General features: G+C 35.2%; 1 protein-coding gene across 1 annotated transcript in view; it reads left to right on the top strand.

Moving 5' to 3' along the window:
- IQCM (IQ motif containing M) overlaps positions 1–26,160 on the top strand; it is a 410,973-nt gene that overhangs the window by 6,008 nt on the left and 378,805 nt on the right. Inside the window, exons 3-4 of the mRNA XM_049770870.1 lie at positions 5,256–5,385; positions 20,402–20,583. Coding sequence (XP_049626827.1) covers positions 5,256–5,385; positions 20,402–20,583 — 312 coding nt within the window. The remainder of the gene's footprint in view (positions 1–5,255; positions 5,386–20,401; positions 20,584–26,160) is intronic.

Consider the following 26,160-nt stretch of genomic DNA (forward strand, 5'->3'; position numbering starts at 1 on the left):
GGAATAACTATTACTCAGGACCATAGGGATGGAGCAGAACTGGGCCTAGTAGATGTTGTTTTAATTATAAAATATATGGAGTTCCTGTCTCTGACGGAGGAGAACAGGAGAACAAAAAAGTTTTGTAACTTCTCATTTTTTTGTTTTATTTTGTTTAATAAAGCAAAAAGGTGGAGAATGTGGGTATTTCCTCCCCCAACTTACTGTTTATCCCATCTGGAATGTCAGACCCACCCACACGTGAGAGGGCTCTGCGGTTTGAAATAAAGAATATAAGATGCTGGCTAGGGGAGGATAGGGTAGAGAGAAAGAAAGCCAGCAAAGAAGCATCGGGAGCAAGTGAAAAAGAGACAGAAGCAGAAAACCAGAGGAGAGCAGCAGAGAAGAAGCTGTTTGAAATAAGCTTAGCATAGAAGCCATGTGAGGAAAAGCATATGGTGGTTAGGGCCTTGGAATAAAAAGAACTGACTCCAAAGAAACTCTAACTGACTGCCTGTGAAATTATTTTGCCACTACTACCCTTCTCCAGACCCATCCACTGAATGGGCTATAGGCGCCGTGATATGACAAGGGAGGACTCACCCCCAACACTAGTACTATAGATTTTGTATTTTATAATTTAAACTACAGTAGGAAGCTTGCCACTGGCTGTGGGGAGCTATGTCAGGGAGGGGATCACTATTACAAGGATAGAGGAATACACGGATCACTCCAGATGAGCACTGGGTAATCCAAGGAAATAATGCATGATAAGTAATAGCATTGTAAACCACAGTATCTGAACAGAAATAGAAAAAGTATCTACTATAGAAGTAGGCTTGATTTCGGTAGGGGGCTGGGGACATTCATTGGTGAAGGGATTTGTGTTGGAACATTGTATGCCCCCAAATAAGCCATGAATTACTTTGTAATTTATGATCATTAAAGAACTTCATGGTCATTGAATAAAATTAAAAAATCATATGTTGGGGGCTTTAGTAGTTCTTTTCAAATATTTTCTTCAGGAAAGGCACTCCATCAAAGTCATCTTTGAATGTGTGCCTGATGAGTTTCATAGTTCCAAAGTTAGGGTCAAATTTGTCACATTTCAATGCAAAGATATTGTATTCATACTGCAGTGATGAAGAAGTAAGAATGTGAGTTCAAAGCATGTAACTTCAAGGGTCCAAACTGAAAATTACTGGCAATTTTCTCTGAGATAAAATGTCATTGGTGGAGCCAGAGATAAATAACGCAATACAATATGATTCCAGGTCCTGCTTATGATCCCCTGAGCACTGGCATAACTAATATCTGAACACAGGGCTAGGAGCAAGCTCTGAGACAGCAGGATGTTGCCAACCTCCACACCAAACCCAAAATTAAGAACAAGACCTATTGGTATGGGTATATTAATTTCTATTGCTGTTGAATATACATCACGGTGTACATGGTTTAAGACTCTTTTCAAGGTTCTTTAGGTCAAATTTCTGGGCACAGTTTGCCTGTCTTTGGTACATTTGCCTCCATTCTGTGTGCTAGGCAAGCTGTGTTCTCACCTGATTGGGAAAGAATCTGGTTTCAGGCCTAGTGAAGGTTTTGAAAGAATTTATTTCATGGAACTGTGTGATTGGGAGTTGGAGTGTGCTTTTTGCTGCTGTGGGCTGGTGAATACATCTATCTGCAGTCTTGGGATCACTGCAGTTTTCTGCTGTGTGGATTTTGTCATATGACCACTCACTTGGCTAAACCATGAGAATTGCCCATTCCCCAAAGATCAGAAATAAATATCAATATAGTGAAAACACAAATTATATCTTTCAATGTCATCAATGTTTTCAAAAGGATGATCTGTAAATTTCATTAATAAATTATGAGATTTGTAAAAACAATAGGTTTTTGTTGTTTTTGGCAATGCCCAGCAGTGCTCAGCAGATACTCCTGACTCTGCACTCAGAAATCACTCCTGGCAGACTTGGGTTGGCTGAATATAAGGAAAAATCTTTACCCACAATGCTATTTCTCCAGCCCACATTATGTGGAAGATAAAAGTATATACCAGGTTCTGTCAGGTTGTTAGAGAGCTAAAACTAATTAACTAAATGTTAATTATTAACTGATTAATATTGTTATTTATCATCTTTTTTCAGAAAAAATTAAAATAGGGCTTAAACAATAGCTCATAAACTGCAATTGTATAAAAGTTTTGGATTGAAATAAAATTGCTTTTAGGTCTTGACTCAAGCTTGAATAATACCTGTCTTTATTCTCAAAAATGTCCTCATTTGAATAATAGGTGCTGTCAGGTATAAAATAGTCACTAATCTCTTTATTTATGCCATCCTGAGAAGGTGAAAACTGAGGGCAGGGAGAGCCCATCTTTGTGCCACTGCTACCACTCAGTACAGTGGCTTTTATATAGGGTGCTCATAATTCCAACTTGAATTTTCAGTATAGGTACTTAAGTCCATAATAGTGTTTCCTAATGAATATCCTTATCTTGGTTTGGTTTTAGAGCTTAAAATAAGTTGAGTGGGAGGAACTTGCAGTTGTGTAATATAGTACTTCTGTCAATTGGTGCAAGCAAAGTATATGTCAAGAATTGTACTTGCAATGAGTTGGAAATAGATATATAATCCTTGAGCAAAAAAGCTTGGCTAAAAGGCCTTTGTAGTATAATTGGGAGCCTGTAACTTGTGCTCACAAATAGGACTCCCAAAAAGAACATCATAAGATGAGAAAATAAGACCAATGATTCTATCTCAGATAATTTAGGAGATTTTAGTAGTTTGGGGGATCCATTTTCTTAGTCGTTATCAGTAGACTTTCAGGTTCTCTGGAACCACCAATCATGACTTTCTGGGCAATTGCTTGCTTCCCAGCTATAATGCTTAAAGATGTTAGGCCTTACTTCTTTACTTGTCTGGGAAAAGATGTATTCTAGGTCAAAACTTCAAGCATTTTATTTTTTTTGGTGAAAAAGCAGCAATCCATTTGTCACTTATTTCAGAGAGTTTTTCTTTTAATCACTTCAAAATTTTGTGTAAAATCAGAAGCTATCTCAGCAAAACTTTGAATTTAAGAGGAGAATCAAAGAAATGAATTGGTCTTCTAAATATTCATCAAAAAAGAAGAAATTATTCAAGTGAAATACTCGAGTTTTTGCATTACTCATGTAATTTCTTGGCTTTTTTTTTTTTAAGTAAAAGTACTCAAGGAAAATGTTGGCTTATTTCCAGAATCATTAAGTGGCAATGAAGCAACCAGACCTATGAAGCTGTTCAATAATGTGGAAGTGATTACGTGGTAGTGAGAAAAAAATGAATGTCTCCTCATTACCGCAACATCTTAACTTTTGAAATTGAAAAAAATATAACCTTTGTACACAAACACAGACATATATGCTCATTTTCCTCCTGAGAATGAGAACATTGGATTATTTAAAATTTCATCCTTTGGAAAGTAATGTTTTAAAGGAAAGTAAAGATTTTTATTGTATGGCAAAGCTTGTCACAGCTGCAGGTTTGTAAGTTGAGGAGGCGACATGTATACGGAGCTAGCCAGCTTGTCCAACTAATTATACTCTTACTAGATTTGCTGAGGAGTAAGACTGCTTAACTATCTTTTACATTTTCTTTTTAATAATCACCTTCTAGGCATAAGGGAAAAATGCCCATTCTTTAAGTTTCTCCTCTAGCCATAGAGCATTAAAATAAAACATTATAACATTCAGTCATCAATATCTAACATTTGAATAATGGCCATATAAAAAAGATATGTGCTAAAACATTAATTGGCATTTTCCTCCAAATATATTTAGCAAAATATATTGAGAAATACATTAAAGTTTGTGCAGTACATTTAAAATTAAAATTTTAAAACAGAAAGTAAAATGGTGACTACTAGAGATAAGAGCAAGGGAAAGACAAGAGGAAGATATTGTGTCGTGAGTTTAACATTTCAGTTATACAGGATGAAAAAGTGGCATTCTGTTTGGCAACAATGTGAGTTTATTTAAATAGTTATCTAATTGTATGCTTCAAATGGCTAAGATGTAAATTGTATATTTTTATACAATGCAATTGAAATATTACAGGTTGATTTGCTTGTTTAATATAGTTTATTTTTCTCAGAGAAACTTTCCGGATGGGAAACTTATTAAAAATTATTCTAAAGAAACCTAGAAGTTTATTGTCTTTTTCTCTTGGAGTGAATGGCATTTATCTAGGAAATGGTAGGCAGGACAAAGGATGAGCCTTTAGTGAAGTGCTTATTTAACTGTGTTAAAATCAAAACTGGGCGAGAGAGTTTTAAAGGCACATGACTTACATGTGACCAAGCTGAGCTTGATCTGTGGCATTGCATATGGTGCCCTGAGCACCACCACTAGAATCAATTCTTGAATGCATAGCCAGGAGTATCATCTGAGCATCTCTGGGTGTGTGGCCCAAAATAAACAAACAAAAGAAAAAAAAAAACACCTTAGCCTAGATGAGTTTAAAACTATGCTGTTATTGTTCCACATTTGACATTTTAGGGATGCTTAACTGTCAGTTGTATTCTAAACTCTTAAATTGTAAGTTTAGTTAGACACAAAACACCAAATGCAGAGGGAATAGATCACAGGAATAAAGTGATTAAGGGAATAAATGCCTTCAAGTCTTTCCATTTAACTTTCAACATGAACAAGAGTCAGTTCATTTAAATGAACTCTCAGCCCTCCCCTCCTCTGTGGAATTGCTAATGAACACGAAGAGCCAGGGAATAATCACTAACTGACTGCTAAATGATGAAACATCAGTCTGAGCTTATAGCATAATGCAAAACGAAATGTGAGCAAAGTGGTTCCAATCGTAGAGACATTAACATCCTATCATGCCAGATTTGGAGGACTCGTCAGAGAGCAGTTAGGCTAAATGTGCGTATGATGCCGAGATTCTCTAAGACAAGGTGGGGAAAATATCTTTATCAACTACAGCACATTTCAAAGTGATTGTCACAGGAGTTCTTTTTCCCAGCGATGTTCTTGTTTTTACTGGTTATCAACCACAGAGGGACTCATTGCCTGCTGGGCCATCACATACATCATTGCTTACCTCTGACCATTTGCTGTTTCTTCATTAAATGATGCAAAACTCATGTCTACTTAAACATTTTTGCTTCCAGAGAATCTGCATTCGCACCTCTTAGTCTTCTTTCTAGAGCATCCTTGCAAGTTAAAAAATTTTAAGTTGCTTTCCCGTTAAGTACTTTCCATAAAATTATTTCTTCTTTAGATCTTCAGTCCAAGACTCAATGTCCTGTTTCAGGAAGTCCATCTATTGCCCCAGCTTCAGGAACTGTTGCAGTTGGAGATATTATTGAGACTTATAATGATACTGTGGATTTTGACAAGCTCCTGAATGGGTGAAACCGTGTGTAAAGTTAGTGCACAGTCAGGTGATACTTTGGTATTAGATTTTCTTTCTTGTACAGGTAGGTAGTTTAGGTGCCCCCTGTCCTTACATGTCCCAGTGTGAAACCCAGGGGTCTCTCTCCTGCCCATAATAGATCCTTTTGTCTTGCCCACATGGGCTTTCTCACATTCTATCCAGGATGTCCACTGGCAGGTGGCGCTCTGTGGTCCCTGTCATGTTGCTTGTGTATGAAGCTACTTGTCTCCATGGATTTTCTGTTGTTTTCCAGTTAAAAGTTCTTATGTTCAAGAACCATCCCTGGCAGAGTTTTGGGGCTAAGGAGCAAGTTACCTAGTTACCTGTTCTGTATCCTCTCTATGTCTTAGTTGTCTCTTCCCCGAGCTGTTCCTTTTGCCTGAGTGATTTCCTCTATCCAGGTGAGATTTAAAATAATCAATTGGATTAATCAGATTTCCTGGTGTGCTCCACCCCCCACTTTCTTTATTACAGTAGCACCTAAAAGAGAATGGCAGCAACCCTCCTCCAAATAATGATGTCACCAACCAATATCACCAGGATATTGTTATCATCTTTTGTTAGGGGCCACAAGTAGTGGTGCTCGTAACTTACTACTGACTTAGTGCTCTGGGGTTATTTCTGGTGATGCTGAGAACAGAGCCTCCTGCATGCAAACCTCTGGCCTACTGAGTTTTCTCTCTGACCCTAGCCAGATTATTGGAATTTTTGGTTTTAAGACCATGCCTGATTGTGCTCACAGCTTAATACTTGACTCTATACTGAGGGACCATTACTAATAGGGCTTGGGGGGGGAACATATGTGCTGCTGGAATCAAAACCAAGCTAACTATGTGCAAGGCAAACATTCTGTCCTCTGTCCTGACTTTCTGGTCCAAAACCATGCTATTGTCAAGGATACTTCCTGTTATCTGTTTTATTTATTTACCCAGACTAGTTTCTCCACTTCCCAGTTCCAAAGTGTTAGTTATTTTAGCATTCTTGAAATGGGCCCAAAAAAATCAAGATTAATTTAATATTAAAATGCCAGAAAACTTGTCTAGGTAGGGGTGGCTGAACATGTTGAGATTGTCTCCTTTACCTTCTCTAAAGGATAAGTGAATATAAGATATCATACATTCTTGCATTAGGGCCTACTATAAATAGATCTGAATATAATCTCTTTTATTATTTCTCTCTATAAGTATTACTATAGAGAAAAAGCCTAAATCAAGTAACCAACTAACAAGTAAATAAAGATGAAATAACTTTATTAGTCTCTAAGTCTTCTCTCCCAATAAAATTAAAATATGTATTTCCATTCTACAATAGACTCTTTTGAAAAGGTAATTTTCATAATATAAGTGAATACATTAATTAGCTTCCAATAAGAGGAAATTTTCAGAGACAGTGCAAGTTAGTATGACACAACTATTTTAAGGTTGTCTTTGTCTTTATCCTTTATTCTTTTGCTTTAATTTTATGTGCATACCTTGAAAAGGCATTGTGTTTGACAGGGGCAACTATTTAAATAATAATTTTAAGACAAAAATTAGTATCATAGTTTTAAAAACAGAAGATTTCAAAGGGGCTGCTATGGGGTTTCTTAGCACACAGTGATAGTCTATGTGTCAACAGTGTTCCTTTGAACTCTCTAAAAATTTTTGTTTATTTTTAATAAGAAATACCTTATTACTAATAAATGTTTGGTTCTAATTTTAATTTATTTGTAGAATTATTTAATTATTTAAAATATGCACACAAGGAAAAAGAACATAGAGACTATAAATCATAGCCTTAGAGTTGCAGGGGAGAGAGCATTGGCAATTTTTTCTTATCTTATTTGGAGAACTTTGATTTCAATTTTTTCTTTTTGACTTGTGGCACTTACTAGAACTTTCAGTGCAGTGCTCTGGAAAAGGGAAAAGTAAGCATTTTTTTTTTTTTTGCTTTATTCCAGATTTTGGAACTTGGTCAGTCATCTGCATTCTGTACAATGTTAGTTTTAGGTTTTTTTCTCACTGATTTTATCAGGTCAAGGGACTTTTTTTCTCTTGCTAAGAGTATTTAAAAAGCACCTAAGAATAGTTGTTGGATTTTGGCAAACTCTTTTTCTGTCTGAGTCCATTGAAAATATCACATGGTTTTTCTTTTTTTGTTTGTAATCTGGTGATTTCTGTAAATTGATATTTGATTGCTAAATCCATTTTGTTATACAGAGATAAACTTACTGTTATCTTGCTTTATCCATTTTATACACTTTCCTAATATTTTTGTGGAGGATTTTCGCATCTGTGTAGGAAGGATTTTTTTTTTCCTGGCAATGTGACTGGTTTTGTCTCACTGCTTGGTTTATAAAAGAAATGGTCCTGCTAGTTTTCTGGAAGAGATTGTATGGAGTTTATGATTCTTCCTTAAAAATTTGGTATAATGCTGGTGACATAATTTGGTTTGGGAGTTTTCTTGTTGAGAAGTTTTAACAACACATTCAAATTTCAAAAGAGTTACTCAGATAGTTTAATTCTTCAGTTGGCTCTAGTAGTTCATTCTTTCAAAGATACCTTTGTTGAATTTATGGACATAAAGTTATTTTGATTTTATGTATTGATGTAAATTCTTTTCTTACTAATACTGTATTCTTTATTTTATCCTCATCTTTATGAAAACTTTACTCTTTCTTATTTTTTCCAAGAACCAGCTTTATATTGATTTATTCCTATGATTTTTAAATTCTCTTTCATTGGTTTCTGTTCTTTCTTTCATAAATTTAATTTTCTATTCCCCTTTACTCTATAAATTAATTAGATTAAGTTGCTTGATAGTGCATTTCAAGTCCTGTGTAGCTTCTTTTATCTGTTTGGTCACTTTTGAAATCATTTTTAACTGTAATTGTGAATGTGTTTCTCTATGCAGTTCTATCAGTTCTTTTGTTTTGTGTCAATTGATATTCTGTCGTTAGGTACATAATCCTTTAGGATTGTTATGCCCCCCTGATTAGCTGACCACTTTTGCTTATGAAGTGATTCTTCATCACTTGGAAATATTTGTTTTGAAATCTATCCTAAATTCATATACCCACTCCAGCTCTTCCTGGTTATTATAGTGTAATATATCTTTGCCCATTACTTCATATTTAATCTTTCAGCTATAGAAAGATTTTGGTAGTGGGGGGTGCAGAGTTCTAGATTTGATATAGTGGCTCTTTCACTGTGTTGGTGTTTTTCTTCCTTAAAGTGTGTCCCATTAAAATGATAGGTCTGAATGATTGGTAATTTTATTTGAGAAGAAAAAAGGGACATATTTTGTATATAATTTTGTCATAAAAATTTCAACATAAAATGCATCATTTTTGATGGCCAACTTTGGTGAATATGTAAGGCTGGTAGTTGAAAATATTGGGTTCTAAATCTAAGCAGATACAAGGTACATGAACTTATGAGCCTGAGTGAATTTTCCTAAAAGAGCTGTTCCGAATGAGAGGATGACCAATAATTTGAAAGTTTGACAGTCATGGATATTTACTGATTAAAAGACTATGGCTTAGTTCAGTCCAAATGTGGCATGGATACTTTTGATAATGACTTTCTTCTACTTATGAGTTGTTAATTGAGTACAACGTGACTCCGTTATATAAAATCCTTTGAATAGTTCACTCTATCATTTGTTGCAGTAATATTCTAAAGTGTTTAATTACATTTATGTAATACTCTAAGCAGTATAAATTATAAATATTTTCTAAATTTAGCCTCAGAATTTGCAAAGATTTAACTGTGTGCTGAACAACTTACATAAAGTGTTCAAAGGTTCAAGTTTGTCAGCTGTTTTCTTCATATTATTTAGTGCCAAGTAATACCATAGAGGATTCACATATCTTAAGCTTTCAGTAAGCATATAACCCTGTTGCCAAATTTCATGAATGTTTTCCTTAATGATATTTGGTTTCTACTTAAGTGCTTCTGTTGTGAAGTAATCTTACCCTGATTAGAAGTGGGGAACATAGGAGCTAATCCCTCCATAGACAGAAATGTCACAGGCCAGATTTGACTTGTTGGAGTTCTTGGCTACAGATAGTTAAGTTCCCCAGGGCTATGTAAATTGTTAGAAAACAGATTCTAAAGAGGATTTTATTTTAATCTTAGAATGTACTTGACCAAAACATTTGAAAGAGATGTAAAGATATTTGATATAGTATCACTACTTACTTCACCCTTTCCCTATTGACTGTTGGTTATCATTGGTGCAATTTACTGTGCCTCTACCCATTCAAAGTAAGGCTAGCAGATCAAATAATTCATAAATGGCTGATCTAGTATGAACTAGAGTAAAATTATGTTGCAGGATAGAGTGAAGGGAAAGCAAAATAAAATTAAATCTTTATTTTTCTGAGTTTAGGTTGAGGGTCATCCAGAGGGAGAAAGCACGAGAGATTTTATTTTATAATAATAATTTTTATTTTGACCAGAGTGGACTACATATGTTTCACAGTAATATTTTAGGTACACAGTGACATTGAATGAGGGGCATTCCCACCATCAATGTTGTCCTCCCTCCAACCCTGTTCCCAGCATGCGTCCCATATTCCCTACCTTGACCCCCCGGGCTGCTAGTATTAGTGGTCCCCTCTGTGTCTAGCTTGTTGTAGATTGGGTAATGATTCTATTGTTGTTGGCTTTGGATTTGGTGTTTAAGTCTGATCATTTTTTTATTTCTACTTAATGATCATACAACTGTTTGGTCTTGGTACCTTCCATTACTTCCCCCTCAGTTTGTGAGATGATTCAAATTATGTGGTTCTGTTTGAAGGAAAGAAACAAATAAAATGGGGCGAAAATTAAGCAAGCAAAAGTGGGTGGAGTCCTTCTAGAGCCTATGAATATCAGTTTGAGAGAAGAAAGGGAAAAAGGAAGAAAAACATAACAACAATACAAAAAAATAAAAAATGACTTTATTAGGTTTTTTTGGTGATCACCTTTTTGAGTGCTTTGTACATCCTAGATATCAGCCCTTTATCTGACATGTTGAGTGCAAATTTTTTTTCCCAATCTGTTAACTGTCTCCTAGTATTTAGTAGGGTTTCTTTCGCCATGCAGAAACTTTTTAGTTTGATGTAGTCTCATTTATTTAAGTTTGATGCTAAAGTTCTTGCCATTGGCATTCTACCCTCAAAGACTTTTTTGATATGTAGTTCTTGGAGTGTTCTGCCATTTTTTCTTCAATAAACTTTATGGATTCGGGTCTGATTTCAAGGTCTTTAATCCATTTGAGTTGACTTTTGTGTAAGGTGTGAGGTATGGATCAATTTTTAATTTCTTTTTTTTTTTTTTTTTTTTTTGGTTTTTGGGCCACACCCGGTAACGCTCAGGGGTTACTCCTGGCTATGCGCTCAGAAGTTGCTCCTGGCTTGGGGGACCATATGGGACACCGGGGGATCGAACCGCGGTCCGTCCAAGGCAGCGCTGGCAAGGCAGGCACCTTACCTTTAGCGCCACCGCCCGGCCCCCAATTTTTAATTTCTTACAAGTGGTTATCCAGTTGTTCCAACACCATTTGTTAAAGAGACTGTCTTTATTCCATCCATTTCAAATTCTTGGCTCTTTTGTCAAATATTAGTTGACTGTATATTAGGGGGTTTATCTCTATATATTCTGTTCTAACCCACTGGTCTGAGACTCTGTCTTTGTTTCAGTACCATGCTGTTTTGATCACTATGGCTTTATAGTAATGCTTTAGGATAGGTAAAGAGATGCCACCCATCATCTGGTTTATCAGTATGTATTTGGCTAAGCTGGGTCTTCCATGGTTCCAGATGAATTTTATAATTGATTGTTCTAAGTCCTTAAAAATGATGTATGAATTAGGATAGGGATTGCATTGAATATATATAGAAGTTTAGGTAAGATGGTCATTTTGACTATGTTGATTTTACCAATCCATGAGCATTGCATGTTCTTCCATTTCCTTAGGTTCTCTTCAATTTCTTTCTGAAGGGTTTTGAAGTTTTCATGGTATAGGTTCTTCACTTCTCTTGTAAGGTTGGTACCTGATATTTTTGGAAACTATTTTAAATGGAATTCTCTCCTTAATCTCTTTCTCCTCTACTTCATTATATGTATAGAGGAATGCTACTTTTTTTTTTTTGTATTGACTTTGTAGCGGGCCACTTTGCTGTATTAGTTAATTGTTTCTAGGAGTTTTACTGTGGACTCTTTAGGGTTTTTGATGTATATCATCATATCAATTGCAAAAAGAGATAGTTTGAGTTTCTTGTTCCCTATTTAGATTCCTTTGATTAACTTCTCTTTTCTGATTTCTATTGCTAGGAGTTCTAACACTATATTGAATAAGAGTGGATAGAGTAGACAGCCTTACCTAGTTTCTGATCTTAGTGGAAATGCTTTCAGTTTTTTACCATTAAGGATAATGTTGGCTGTGGGCTTTTCATAGATAGCTGTAATTATCTAGAGGAAGGTTCCTTCCAGTCCTATTTTGCTGAATGGTTTTTTTTTTTATCATGAATGGGTGTCGGATTTTGTCAAAGGCCTTCTCTGCATTGATTATTATAATCACGTGATTTTTGTCTTTCTTGTTGTTGATGTGGAGCTTGATGTTGATTGACTTGCTTATGTTGAACCGTCCTTGCATCCCTGGGATGAAACCTACTTTGTCATCTTTTTGATGTAGTGCTGGATTCGGTTTGTTAAGATTTTATTATGGATTTTTGCATCTATGTTCATTAGTGTGATTGATCTGTAGTTTTCTTTCTTGGCAGTTTCTTTGCCATCTTTGGAAATGAGTATGATATTAGCTCATAAAAGGAATTAGGAAGGATTCCTGTCTCTTCAATGTTTTGGAAGAACCTTTGGATCAGTGGTATTAATTCTTCTCAGAATGTTTGGTAGAATTCACCTGTAAAACCATCTGGACCTGGACTTTTATTCTTGGGGAGTTTCTTAATTACTGATTCAATTTCTTCAGATGTAATTGGCCTGTTTAGGCTTTCTACATCCTTATTCAGTCTTGGAAGATGATATTATATCCAAAAATCTGTTGGTTTCTTCTGGGTTCTCTAACCTGACTGAGTATAGTTGTTAATTATAAGTCTTCATGATATGTTGGCTTTCTTCTGTTGTAATCTCTCCCCTTTTATTTGTCATCCTATTTATTTAGGTGTTTTCCCTCTTTTTTTGGTGAGTCTTGCCAGTGGTTTGTCTATTTTGTTTTTCTTTTGAAAAACTAACTCCTGGTCTCATTGATATTTTATATTGTTTTCTTAGTTTCTATGTTGTTTATTTCTGCTCTGGTTTTTATTATTTCTTGTCTTCTGGTTGTGTTTGGGTTTCTTTGCTGCTGTTTTTCCAGCTCCTTATGGTGCCCCTTTAAATTGTTGATTTTGTTGTTTTCCTCTTTCCTGACATAGGCCTGTATTACTATGAATTTCCCCTAATTACTGCTTTTACTGTGTCCCACAGATTTTGACAATTTGTCTCTTTATTATCATTTGTCTCAAGAAATCTTTTAAGTTTTTCCTTGAGTTCCTCTTTGACCCAGCTGTTGTTGAGCAGCATGTTTTTAATCTCCATGTGATGGATTTTCTCCATAGCTTCTTTTTACAGTCAGTCTTGATATCTATTGCATAGTGGTCTGATAGGGTGCTTCTAATAATCCTTATATTTGTGACTTTATGCAAGTTAAATTTATATGCTAAGGTATGGTCTATTCTGGAGAAGTTTCCATGTGCACTTGAAAAGAATATTTATTCTGCTTTCAGGGTGTGGAGGGCCCTGTATAAATCTATCAGCCATAGTTCTTCTAATTTCTCATTTAGGGCTCTTATTTCTTTGCTAGTTTTCTGTCTGATGTATCTGCGCAATGGTGATTGGGAAGTATTGAGATCTCCTATTACCATCACATTTCCTTCCATATGTTTCTCTAGGTTTAGGAACAAATGCTTTACATATTTTTCTAGTTCTGCATTTTGTGCACAAATATAGACCAGAGTTTGTACTTCTTAGTCTAGTGTTTCCTTCATCAGTAAGTTGTGTCCCTTTTTATCTCTGATCACTTTCTTGATGTTGAATGCAATTTGGTATGATATAAGAATGGCTGTCCCAGCTTTTTTTTTCATTGGCTTGAATAATTAATTTCCATCCTTTTATTCTGAGCCTGTGTCTATCCTGTACTTGTAGGTGTGTTTCTTACAGGCAGCAGAAATATGGTTTTTGTTTTCTAATTCAACTCTCTACTATGTGTCTTTTAATGGGAGAGTTTAGTTCATTGACATTTAAGAAGATTATTGACAGAGAGGGCTGTTGTGCAGTTGTATTGTGTAGGGTGTTTGTTGTTACAATCAGGGGTTTGGATTGTGTAATTCATCTCTGAGTATGTCATTTAGAATAGGATTTGTTTGCGCAAATAATGCAAGTTCTTTTTTATCTGAGAATGTTTTTAGTCCTACCTCCCATATGAATAAAAGTCTTGCAGGATAGTGGACTCCAGGTTGGAAGTTTCTTTCATTCAGTCGTTTAAATATGTCATTTTACTGTCTTCTTGCTTGAATTATTTCAAATGGGAGTCTGGTTTGATTCTTATTTTCTTTCTATTGTACTTGAGGTTTTTTTTTTCCTCCCTTATTGCTTTAAGGAGTTCATCTCTCTCTCTCTCTCTCTCTCTCTCTCTCTCTCTCTCTCTGTGTCTCTCTGCCATTTGTATTACTATATGTCTTGGTGTTGGTTTATTGAGGTCTATTTTATTAGGGACTCTTCACCTCCGGGATTTGCACTAGAGTTTCTTTCAAGAGAGTGGGAGAGTTTTCTGCTATTATTTCCCTGATCCTTTGTTCTTCCCTTTTCCCTATTTCCTCCCCTTCTGGTATACCTACAATCCATAGATTATATCTTTTGTTGTTGTTCATTAAATACCTAACTTTTTCTTCCAATGCTTTACCTTTTATTTCCTTGTTGGTTTCTTTGTCATTTTTGGTTTGCAGTTTTTCTTCAAGTTCTTCTATGCAATTCTCCTATTGTGTAATCTGCTATTATGGCTTGCTAAGACGTTTTTTTAAATTTCCTTTAATTCCATTTGTATAAATTTTCTCATCTTCTGTAAAAGTTCTTTAAGTTGATTGATTTGTTCATCTATGGATTTCTTGAACTTGCTGGGTAGTGATTCCTGATTTCTTTTGCCATGGCCTGCATTGTTGCTTTTATGTACTCATCTATTGGGCCCATGCGCTTTGGTAGACTTGGAAACTTGCTAGGAATTCTCTCCATATCCCCAGTTGTTATTGTCTTCCTTAGTTTACGCATTTGGTGGTTTGGCTTGGAGTATAATGCCTTCAGATTTCAGCCCTCCTTTGTCACAGGTGGCATGGGGCTGAGTCCCTTCTCTGGAATGTGGCTCTAGGTGGGTATGATGACTGCTGTCACTGAGGTTTGGCCCCACCCACAAGTCTCCTCTCTTGCTACCTGCCAGAAGGCATAAGTCCCCTTCTCCTTTCCCAACAGCAATAAGGTTTCCCCTTCCCTCTACCTGCCAGAAGGTGTGGTGGAGGTTGGGGCCTGGTTCTATTTCCCCTGGTTTATGGTTCAGCTCCCAGCTTCAGAAGCAATGGAGAGATATTTTTTTTTGAGAGAGATTAAAAAAAATTTTTTTTCGTTGTTGTTTTGTTTTTCGTTTTTCGGCCACACCTGGTGATGCTGAGGAGTTACTCCTGGTTATGCACTCAGAAATTGCTCCTGGCTTGGGGGACCATATGGGTTGCGGGGGTATCAAACCATGGTTTATCCTAGGCTAGCACGTGCAAGGCAGATGCCTTACTGCTTGCGCCACTGCTCTGGCACCTCCATTCCAGTCCCATAAGGGCAATAGTTTGATTAGCAATTGCCACCACCCTCAAGTTCTAACCTAGATACATTTATAACAGGTGGGATATTTATATCATGTCACTTAGGAATCAGAGCCTATTTTTGAAGAGCACACAGTAGGTCCTAGTATCTGGATGGACAAGGAAATACCTAAATGTTTGACTGCTGGAGATCATTCTAGGTGTGTGGAAGTGCACATGAAGAACAGAAGATTTTGGTGAGGTCAAGTTTGGTGCTATCTCTTTGCCTTATGATGGTTGCCTGACATGTGGTTGGGTCAGTCTTCAGGGCTTTCTACAGCCTCAAAGGAAGGTTTAATTAATCCCCTAGTCCATTGATGGCCAACTCTAAAAACCTCTATAAATACATCACATTTGTAGGGTCCTAACATGGGTCTCCAGGGGAGGAACTTTTCCAATTTTGAACTCTGGTTTGTTATCATGGAGACTGAGAAATGAACCATGTCACTTAACCTTTGGTGCTAAAATGAATTTAGACTCCAAACTGTAGAAATCCTCACTGAGATTGTGAAGTTACATTTGCTGAAGCTTGATCACTAATGGCTTAATCTACCTACCTCTGCCCATTTCTGTGTGTGAAATGAAGTTTTCATCTTAGAACTAAAGAGATAACCCAAAGAGGTGGAGTGTATGCTCATCACACTCAAAGCCCCAGCTTCAGTAAATTCAAAGGAGCACGTACTTTGGCACAATATGGGTCTCCAAGCTCTCATGGGGATAGCCCTTGGTGGCCTCCAGAAACACTAGCTTTCTATATGGTTCTGATTATCACACATGGACTGGTATGTAGAACAGCTGCCAGCATGCATGTTCAAAAAAGAGAAGAAAACTGCTCAGAACTACAAATCTTTTAAAATTTATATGTATAAATTATATTTTTCAATGTTACTTTGAAACCTGATATTTCTTTAGCTGTTAATATTATTACATAAAATATTTCAACTAACTTGAGGTAAAATAAGTCGATGATTGCTCACTCCTATTAGCCTCAACATTAATTCCTTTGAAATTTGGAAAAAGTGGCGATAGTGACAAAAATGAAATTTATTTATAGTAAGTTTCTTAAAATTCAACTGAGAATCAAATCTTTTATCTGCGGGACCTACTGAATTTTCTGTATTCATTAACTATCTTTCTCAAGTAATATAATAATAACAGTAATTTTGCCATTTACAGAGTAATGTTTGCAAAATAGTCTGATTTTAAGTAATTAAAATAATGATTATCACAGAACTCTTTTTCATTTGAATTTACTTTAAATTTGATTTCTTCATCAAAGATGATTTTTGGGGGGATATTTTCATGTTTAAAATGATTTGTTGTCAGAAAATATTTCTTTCTTTTGGTGGCTGCCAGTTATAATCCTCTGGTATTTTCTAGGTTGGAAGAAGAACCAGCTACTCTTTCTCATTTTGTATTATTTACTTGAAACAAATTAAAGAAATATATTTATTGAATTTAATTGGAGGTGGCAGTAGTAAAAATCAAAAAATACAATTTTGGACAAAACACCCATAAAACAACTAACTAGAAATGTACTGCTGGTGGGAATGCCGTCTAGTACAGCCTCTATGGAAAGCTATATGGAAATTCCTCCAAAATCTGGAAATTGAACTCGCATTTGACCCAGCTATTCCACTCCTAGGGATATACCCTAAGAACACAAGAATACAATACAAAAACCCCTTCCTCACATCTATATTTATTGCAGCACTATTCACAATAGCCAGGCTCTGGAAACAACCAAGATGCCCTTCAACAGACGAATTGCTAAAGAAACTGTGGTACATATACACAACGGAATATTATGCAGCCATCAGGAGAGATGAAGTCATGAAATTTTCCTATACATGGATGCACATGGAATCTATCATGCTGAGTGAAATAAGTCAGAGGGAGAGAGAGAGACGCAGAATAGTCTCACTCATCTATGGGTTTTAAGAAAAATAAGTCATTTTTGTAACAATTCTCAGAGACAATGAGAGGAGGGCTGGAACACCAGCTCACTCCATGAAGCTCACCACAAAAAGTGGTGAGTACAGCTATAGAAATAACTACACAGAGAACTACCATAATCAAGTGAATGAATGAGGGAACTGGAAAGCCTGTCTGGAGTGCAGGTGGGGGTGGGGTGGGATGGAGGGAGATTTGGGACATTGGTGGTGGGAATGTTGCACTGGTGAAGGGGTGTTCTTTACATGACTGAAACCTAATCACAATCATTTTATCTAATCAAGATGTTCAAATAAAGAAAAAAAAGAAATGTATGGGTTAGCCTTGTCTTTTTTTTTTTTTCCTTGTTTGGCTTTTGGGTCACAGGCAGTGGCACTTGGGGGTTATGGGTTATGCCTGGTTCTACTCTCAGAAATCACTCCTAGCAGTCTCAGGGGACCATAAGGGTTGCTAGAGATTGAACCTCAGTTGGCCATGTGCAAGGCAAATGCCCTAACTGCTGTGCTATCTTTCCAGCCAAGCCTTGTCATTTTTATTAATAAATCACTCCTAGTATGTAAAGTTTTTTTAATCTGGTGATTATCTAGTATTATTTTATCTAGTATTATTTTTCTGTGATGTTGGTGGTGCCTGTTCTGCACTGAAGAATATGGTTGCTTTCTCATTTAGTATGGTGGGATTGGTGTTAAAATGTTATGTGCCTAAAATTTAACTATCAATAACTTTGTAAATCACAATTCTTTAATTAAATAAAAGTGTATAATAAAAATATTTCCAAAGCCAGGTACTTGGGCATTATTTTCTAGATCATCAGACCACATTACTCAGCTCTGCCACAATATTAGTTATTTTCTGCTCTTCCTTCTTTTTTCTCATTTCATAGATCAATCCAGATTAAAAACAAATGTTCCTGATTCTTCCCATTTTGCATCATTCTGTGGGAATTGGTCTCATATATTTCATGATATAAAGCCACACACACTGTATTTGTTAAGAGCCTAAAGAAAGTATTTGCAACAACCGTATTAATAAATGGAAAGAGCAATGAACAGACAGACAACTTCCCAGAGTATATCTGGGTAATATATGTAAAAGTGCTCTTTGTCATTTGTTAGTCAGGTAAATGCAAACCAAAACAGCAAAAAGAATAATGAGAATAAATTTCAGACCAGTAAGAATAATAGATCAAAAAAAGATGAGAAAAAAAATTCAGTTTGGCAGGGATGTGGCAAAAAAGAAATCTTCATTACCACCCATTAGTGGTAATATTGTCTTGTTCTTCCTCAATGGAAAAAAGTAAGTAAATTTCTCAGAAAAGTAAGTGGAACTTCCATATGACTGGGCATTTCCACTTTTTGGCATCTATTTTCTGACACAAAACATTAATTAAAAAAGGTATATGAACATATGTGTTCATAGCAGTATGTTTAGTATGATAGCCAGGATATGCAAATGTTCAAGAACAAATGAGTGGATATAAAAGTTGTATTGCACATCCACAACGGAGTACTAGGCAGCTGTACTTGTACTAGGAAAAGGATGAAAACATTGTTTAGTGCAACATAGATTGAACTGGGTGGGGGAGGGGCACATATCAGGTTAAGCAAACTAATTCAGAGGGAGAACAAATATTGGATAATCTTATTCATCTGTAGAATATAGAGACAGAATTAGAATAGAATATGCTGAATAACCTCTTGGCCTTGGAATAAAAATTTGATTACCTATCAGTAGATTTCAAACCAGACTAGAGGTGATAGAGAAAGAGTGATAGAAATTTCTGGGCACTTTTGTACATCAAGACCATAAACTTTAGAACTTTTAATTACCAAAATTTCACATATTTTAAGGACTTTATGGTTTGAGCCAGAGAGGGTCCTAGTTGAATCCTGGCTTTGCCATCTATAGCATTTTCTTCTTGAACTAGTTACTGGATCTCTCCTAGGCTGTATCATAATATAAGAAATTGAGATGATTAGCTCCTAGTGTTGAGGTTACTAGTACTGACCCTTACTATGCATCTTCAATAACATTTTTAAAAGATGTCACAGTGAATATAACAACCCAGGAGCATCACAAATCAACAATTCTTAGCTCACAAACCTTTGTGAGGTTCTCATGCAGTAGGAAAAGAGATTCTCAAATCTAGGCTTCTCTAATGCTCATCACTCCTTTAGTGGCATCTTAAAAACATACTTCTTCATGTGTTCTGTCTACGCACTCAGCTAGATGGGCTAAAGTGTATATGACTGTAAATGCTTTTGTTCTTTCTTTTTGATCTGCCTCCTATGTCTTAATTTTCATTTGACTACTTTTGAAGACAATAGTGATAGAATTGGAGTTTATCCTTAAACTATAAAACTATCATGTTATAAAGATAAAGACCTATTATATAGTACACTTAAATTTCTAGAAGGCTCTCTCTGCATATACTTTGTAATTGAATGTCACATGAATCTTTAGATGGTGTTGTTACTGAACCTTGGATTTGGGGGCATGTGTGGTGCACAAAAAAATACACTTAAATTGAACAGTTTTGCTCAATCTGCTACTGAAATAGGAGAGAGTTAATGTCTTTGGAAACTCCCAATAAGAATAATTAAGAAAGATTATTTAAATTTAAAGAAGTCTTGGGGAATTTCTTTGTTAGAGGTTACAGAAACTTGTAGAGAGTCTTATCTTTGAATTACCACTGTCGAGTTTTTATGGACTAGTCTAAGTTAGAAATTTATTTTTTCCCTAATCTCAAGTAAAACTGAAAGTAAAACTTATTAAGTAACAAGGCAATTAATACAGTGCTTCTGGGATTGGTTACTTTATAGAGAGGGGCAGAGGAGCAGAGCTGACAAGATTAAAGATGCTTTCATGAGATAGAAATACAACCACCTTTGTCCTCAAAACTGTGTCTTCTTAATGAAGGGACTGAGCAAATAGAATGTTTCTTTTAATTAGTTCTCTAAAACTAACTCTCAGAAGAGGAATAAAAATACTTCATAGTCTTGATATGTGGCACAATTTATTATGAAGCATAATGCTGAAGTTACATGGTAAGAATTTTGAGTGGAAGACTTGGAAAAAGATAATGTTTTCCTCAAACTTGATCCCAGCATGGTTTCCCAGCCATCCTGCTTCCCTTTTTTGTTGTGTAATAGGAATGACACTCTTGGTTGTGCAGCTGGTTGTGGTATACCAGCAAGATATCACACACTGGTGGTGCCAGGGATCACTGTGGTGGTGCTGCTGCTGGTTTCACATTTCGAGATGTGGTATGCAGTCAGTATCTAACTCTTGATCCTGGCAAGTGTGCTATCACTGAACTTCATTGTCAGGGCCCTGAAATTGTGAGTGTATGTGCCTGTACGTGTGTATGTGTGTTTGTGTGTGTGTTTCCATCAATCCATCCAACTTGTCACTGAAATCGAAGTAGGTAAGTCAAATTAGTCTTGTTCAGCTCATGACTTTTAATCTTCATATTCCTCAAATCACTTCATCAGTGAAAAACCCTTTACATGTTTCAGATGTTAGATACAGTAATAAATAATATTATATATATATATACAAATTTATATATATGTATACATATTTTTTTCCTGAGGTGGGAGAAAAAAGAAATGGGGACTATGAAGACTTAGCACTGATCCTGGTAAATAAGAGGACAGGATTGAGTGTAGATGACCCCAGAAAGGGGCATCCAAGAAAGCAAAGGAAGTTCATTGGGGGCATATCACAAAGGCAAGTTGACTAGGGGAAATGGAAGGGTGCAGTGGCTAGAGCTTGTGGCTGAACTGAAAACTCAGGAGATTATCCTGCATTCCTTTGTCCTACATGTACCAATAATCTGCGGTTTAGTTCTATTTGTATGTGTATAATCTGAACAGAGTCCAACAATGTTTATATAGATTTAAAAAATAATTATTAATAAACCCATCATGCAGTTTTCTGAATATTTTATGTATATTTTCTTAGTGTATTAATTACTTGTTTGACTGCCCTGATGGTTAATTTTGTAATTAATTTTTGGACTCTTTTCTCTAGATTTGAAAGCCATCAACTTACCTTTTAGTCATTTTTTATTTTTGCCCCTTGAATTTTTTTTTTGAACCATCATGCCTTATTTTTTTATAATTAATTTCAGAAGCCCATTTTGGGTAACTGACAACATTTATCATCAATTCTTAAATATTACAAATTCTCGTTCTCATTTATGCCACCTTCTTACAGTGTTATCTCATACCTAATCATTGTTCTTACCTTTCTTTTGTCCCAATGATAATGAAACCTTGGAAATGATCAGTTCCTCAATTCCTTTCCTTACTGGGAGCTATAGCGGCTGATTCTTTTGAATCTTTTCTGTTTTTGGTTTTGTTTTGCTTTTAGGATATATCTGGCTGTGCTCTGGCTTACTCCTGCCTCTGTATTTAGGGATCTCTCCTGGGATGATGTGGTCCTGGGAATTGGAACAGAGTTGGCTATCTGCAAGGCAAATGCCTTACCCCCTATACTCTCTGACTCCTTTTAGGAGTTGTTCTTCTAATGACATCTTTATATCTTAGGTACTTTTTACTTTATATAGCATACAACAAAATTGTCATAAATTTGAAATTAAAAAGGTTGTCCCTATAATTGTGTACATGTAATAAATTGAGACCCAGAAAATAGATGAGACAAAGATCAGCAGCTAAATCTAGTTTGGGGAGATATATTTTTGTACAATTTTTGTGCTACTAATAAGGGCACTGTAATTTATTGTTATAATGAATAAAGAATTTTACAAATAATTTGAACACTTGTATTTATCCTTAGAATTGTGAAGATAATCAGACGTAAATAATATTCTCGAAGTCTTGGCTATGTACATTGGAATTAGTGTTTTTACATTAATAACAATAACATAAGATTAAACAATTTAAATTAAATTAATTTTTGGATTATAATATTAATAATAGTTTCTCATGGATATAACTCCAATTCCATATTAATTACCAGTGTATTCCTCTTCCTAACCCTTCACTCTCATCATCCCCACCCCACCAACTCAATTGTGTGGAACAGTTCTCCAATTATTTTTTCTTTCGAATTTGTTGCTGTCTTGCTATATATCTTTAAGTCATATATATGAGAGACTATACTTATCCCTTTCCTTCTGCTGACACCACAAACATGATACCCCTAAATTCTATCTTCTTACTGACTTTGTTCTTTCTTAGAGCTGCATAGTATTCTTCTTATATGGTATATATGTACACACACACACATATACATACCACAGGTTCTTGATTTATTCATCTGTAGTTGGGCATTTGTAGTGTTTCCATGGACTATTGTACTAAGTATAGTGATGAACAAATGTGTGCATATATCTTTTTTGACTTAATGTTTTTGTGTCTTGGGGGTAGATTCCGAAGAACGGGACTTTTGGTTCACATGGTAGTTTGATTCCTATTTTATGAGAAATCTCCACATTACTCTCCAGAGAGTTTAAATCTGGTGATATTCCCACCAACAGTGTTCTTTTCTCGTCAGAACCCTAAAAACACTGACAATTTCCAGGCAAATGTGCCATTTGCACAGGCAAAAGATGTTATCTCATAATTATTTTTCTCTGCATTTCCCTAATTTTGAATAATGATAAGCATTTTTTTCATATGCCTGTTGGCCATCTGTATGTTTTCTTTGAGGAAGTGTCTTCTCATCTTCTCTCCCCATTTATGGATGGGGTCACTCGAATATATTTTTGGTGAGTTTAGTGAGTGCTCAAAAATCAACACTTGATCTGTTTTGATATATATTTGATATATATTTATATATACTGATATATCTCTCATAGGGTAGCTATAGGGTATCTCTATAGGGTATCTTCTTATAAAAGCTTTAGTATATTTTGCTGTATACGAGCTTTAATTTTTTAATGTAATTCCATTTACTTTTGTTTACTTTCATTTACTTCCATTTACTCTTTGCCACTGTGGTTATTTGTTAGATTCTTCTGTGGTCAATTACCTGGAGAGTTTTACCGATGTCGTCTTCAATGTATTTTTTGAATTCTAGTCTAAATTTAAGATCTTTAATCCATTTTGAGTTTATGTTTGTGAAGGGTGTGAAGTCTGATTCTAATTTTATTTTTTTAACACATGACTATTCAGTTTCCCCACAACATTTGTTGATGAGATTTTCTTTGCTCTATTTCACATATTTAAATCTTTTGTCATAGTTTAACTGGCTGGCTATAAATCTGGGGACTTGAGTCAGAACTCTCAATTCTGTACCATTGGTTTATCAGGTGTTTGTTCCAGTAGGATGCAGGGTTTTTTTTGTTTCATTTTGTTTGTTTGTTTGTTTGTTTTGGGGCCACACCTGGCGGTGCTCAGGGGTTACTCCTGGCTCTCTGCTCAGAAATAGCTCCTAGCAGGCACGAGGGATCATATGGGATACCGGGATTCAAACCAACTGCCTTTGGTCCTGGATCGGCTGCTTGCAAGGCAAACACCGCTGTGCTATCTCTCCAGGCCCAGGATGCAGTTTTGATTATTATAGCTTTGCAGTATGTTTCAATGTTGGGGAATGTGATACCCTCTTATTTTATTTTTAAATTGCTTTGACTATTTGGGGAATTTTGTGGTTTCATAAAAATTTTAATAGAGTTTTTTTCCATGTCTTTGAAAAAATTGTTATTGAACCAAGGAAGTTGCAGAGTAGTAGTGAATATAATACTTACTAATTTTAAGACTACTAGAAAATTTTTTTTCACAAAAACAACAAAATCCTCTGTTTGCAAATACCCATTTATAAAGGCAAGCAACCAATATCTCGATGCATTTCTATTAAAATCCAGAGCTATGTATAGCATAAAAGAGAAAACAGAAATGCCTGGAAAAGACACATCCAAAGGAAAAAAAAATGTTTGTGTCTTTCATAAAAGAGACTGTCAAATCTAACACTGATTTTTTTGGGGGGCGGGTTTGGGCCACACCCGGCAGCGCTCAGGGGTTACTCCTGGCTCTATGCTCAGAAATCGCTCCTGGCAGGCTCAGGGGACCATATGGAATGCCGGGATTCGAATCACCGACCTTCTACATGCAAGGCAAATGCCTTACCTTCATCTATCTCTCTGGCCCCCTAACACTGATTTTTATACCTCAAGTCCATTAAATATAAATATACACATATATGTAAATAAAATACATTTAGTACATCAAATTTGTTACTAAATTATATTATTGATTAAATTTTGATTTTTAAAAATAAAATGAAACAAAAGCACATTGTTTCACATCTTAGGTTTCCTAGCACATGAAATCAGGAATATGATCGTTGGTTGTAGAGGATTTAGGATTCTTCTCCTGAGAAATATGGGTTGTACATTCTAAATGAATCTCTTAATTTCTGTTAATGAGATATTCAGATGTATAAAGGAGCAATTAAAATCACTCTCTGCCTTCTGCTCCATTCTTTTAGTCTTGTATAAATAGTTCTTAATAAAGTCATTTTAATCTAAATGGATTTTATTTTACATCATGCTAGCTTTCCACCTAGGAAAATGCTCTAGATAGCATATGGTTGCTCTATGCTGCACTTCCTGTGCCTTCTCTCCTGTGAATTTCCTCCTGTCTTTGAGGGTCTTCCCTTTTATTCTCTGGGATTTCTTTCTAGGGAGGATTCAGTGGCTTTATGCTGCTACTGGTCCATATAGAACCTAAGGAATTGAATTTCTCTTCTATCACTTCAGCCTTTCTTTTGTTCCTAGAATTTCTTATTTAAATAAAACACATATCTAAAGTTAATTCTAGATCCTCACTGCTCTTTATGTGCTTGAGATTTGTTTTGATTGTGCTTTTTAAATATCCCTCTATAATGGTCACTTTGTCCATTTTTCCTGGCAATTCCACTATTTAAAACTTTGGAGTATTTTATTAGTTATATACATATTCATGATTTTTCTATTTTCCTATTTTGTTGAAGCATTTCCCTTGTAATTTCATACATTCTTTTATTCATTTTAATTTTTAATTTATGTCTATATTTTTTGATTTCATATTTTATTATATTTAGTTTATAGATGATCAAACTACAAATAAAATGTAACTGAAGAGTTGACTATGAGATATTTAAAACAAAGAACTAAGTTGAGATCTTAATTAAAACTAAAACTTACCAACTATATAAACTTACTATAAACTATATAAATATATATATTTATAAACATATATAATATATTTGTATATAAATATATTAATAATATAATATATAATATATTAATATGCTATGAAATTTATTATACATTATACAAAATATTATATAATACATAATAATATAAATATATATTTATTATGTACATTTATATAATTTATATGTGTTTATAAATATATATATTTATATAGTTTATAGTAAGTTTATATAGTTAGTAAGTTTTAGTTTTTTTTTTTTTTTTTTTTTGGTTTTTGGGCCACACCCGGCGGTGCTCAGGGGTTACTCCTGGCTGTCTGCTCAGAAATAGCTCCTGGCAGGCACGGGGGACCATATGGGACACCGGGATTCGAACCAACCACCTTTGGTCCTGGATGGGCTGCTTGCAAGGCAAACGCCGCTGTGCTATCTCTCCGGGCCCGTAAGTTTTAGTTTTAATTAAGATCTCAACTTAGTTCTTTGTTTTAAATATCTCATAGTCAACTCTTCAGTTACATTTTATTTGTAGTTTGATAATCTATAACTAATGTTTCAGTTGAATTCTACTTTTATTACATTGTTGGTTGAATTTTACCTAGCAACAGGTGAGTATAATCTATTGTTGTTTATGGTACTTTATAATTTATGTATCTTTTACCATATCTTCTCATATATTTCTGGTTATATTTAAATTTTTGCTTTTCACCTCTCCTCACTTTTTTTTACTCTTGGTTTTGGGCCACACCCGGTGACGCTCAGGTGTTACTCCTG

Source organism: Suncus etruscus, chromosome 3 (genome assembly GCF_024139225.1).
Source record: "Suncus etruscus isolate mSunEtr1 chromosome 3, mSunEtr1.pri.cur, whole genome shotgun sequence".
NCBI lineage: Eukaryota > Metazoa > Chordata > Mammalia > Eulipotyphla > Soricidae > Suncus > Suncus etruscus.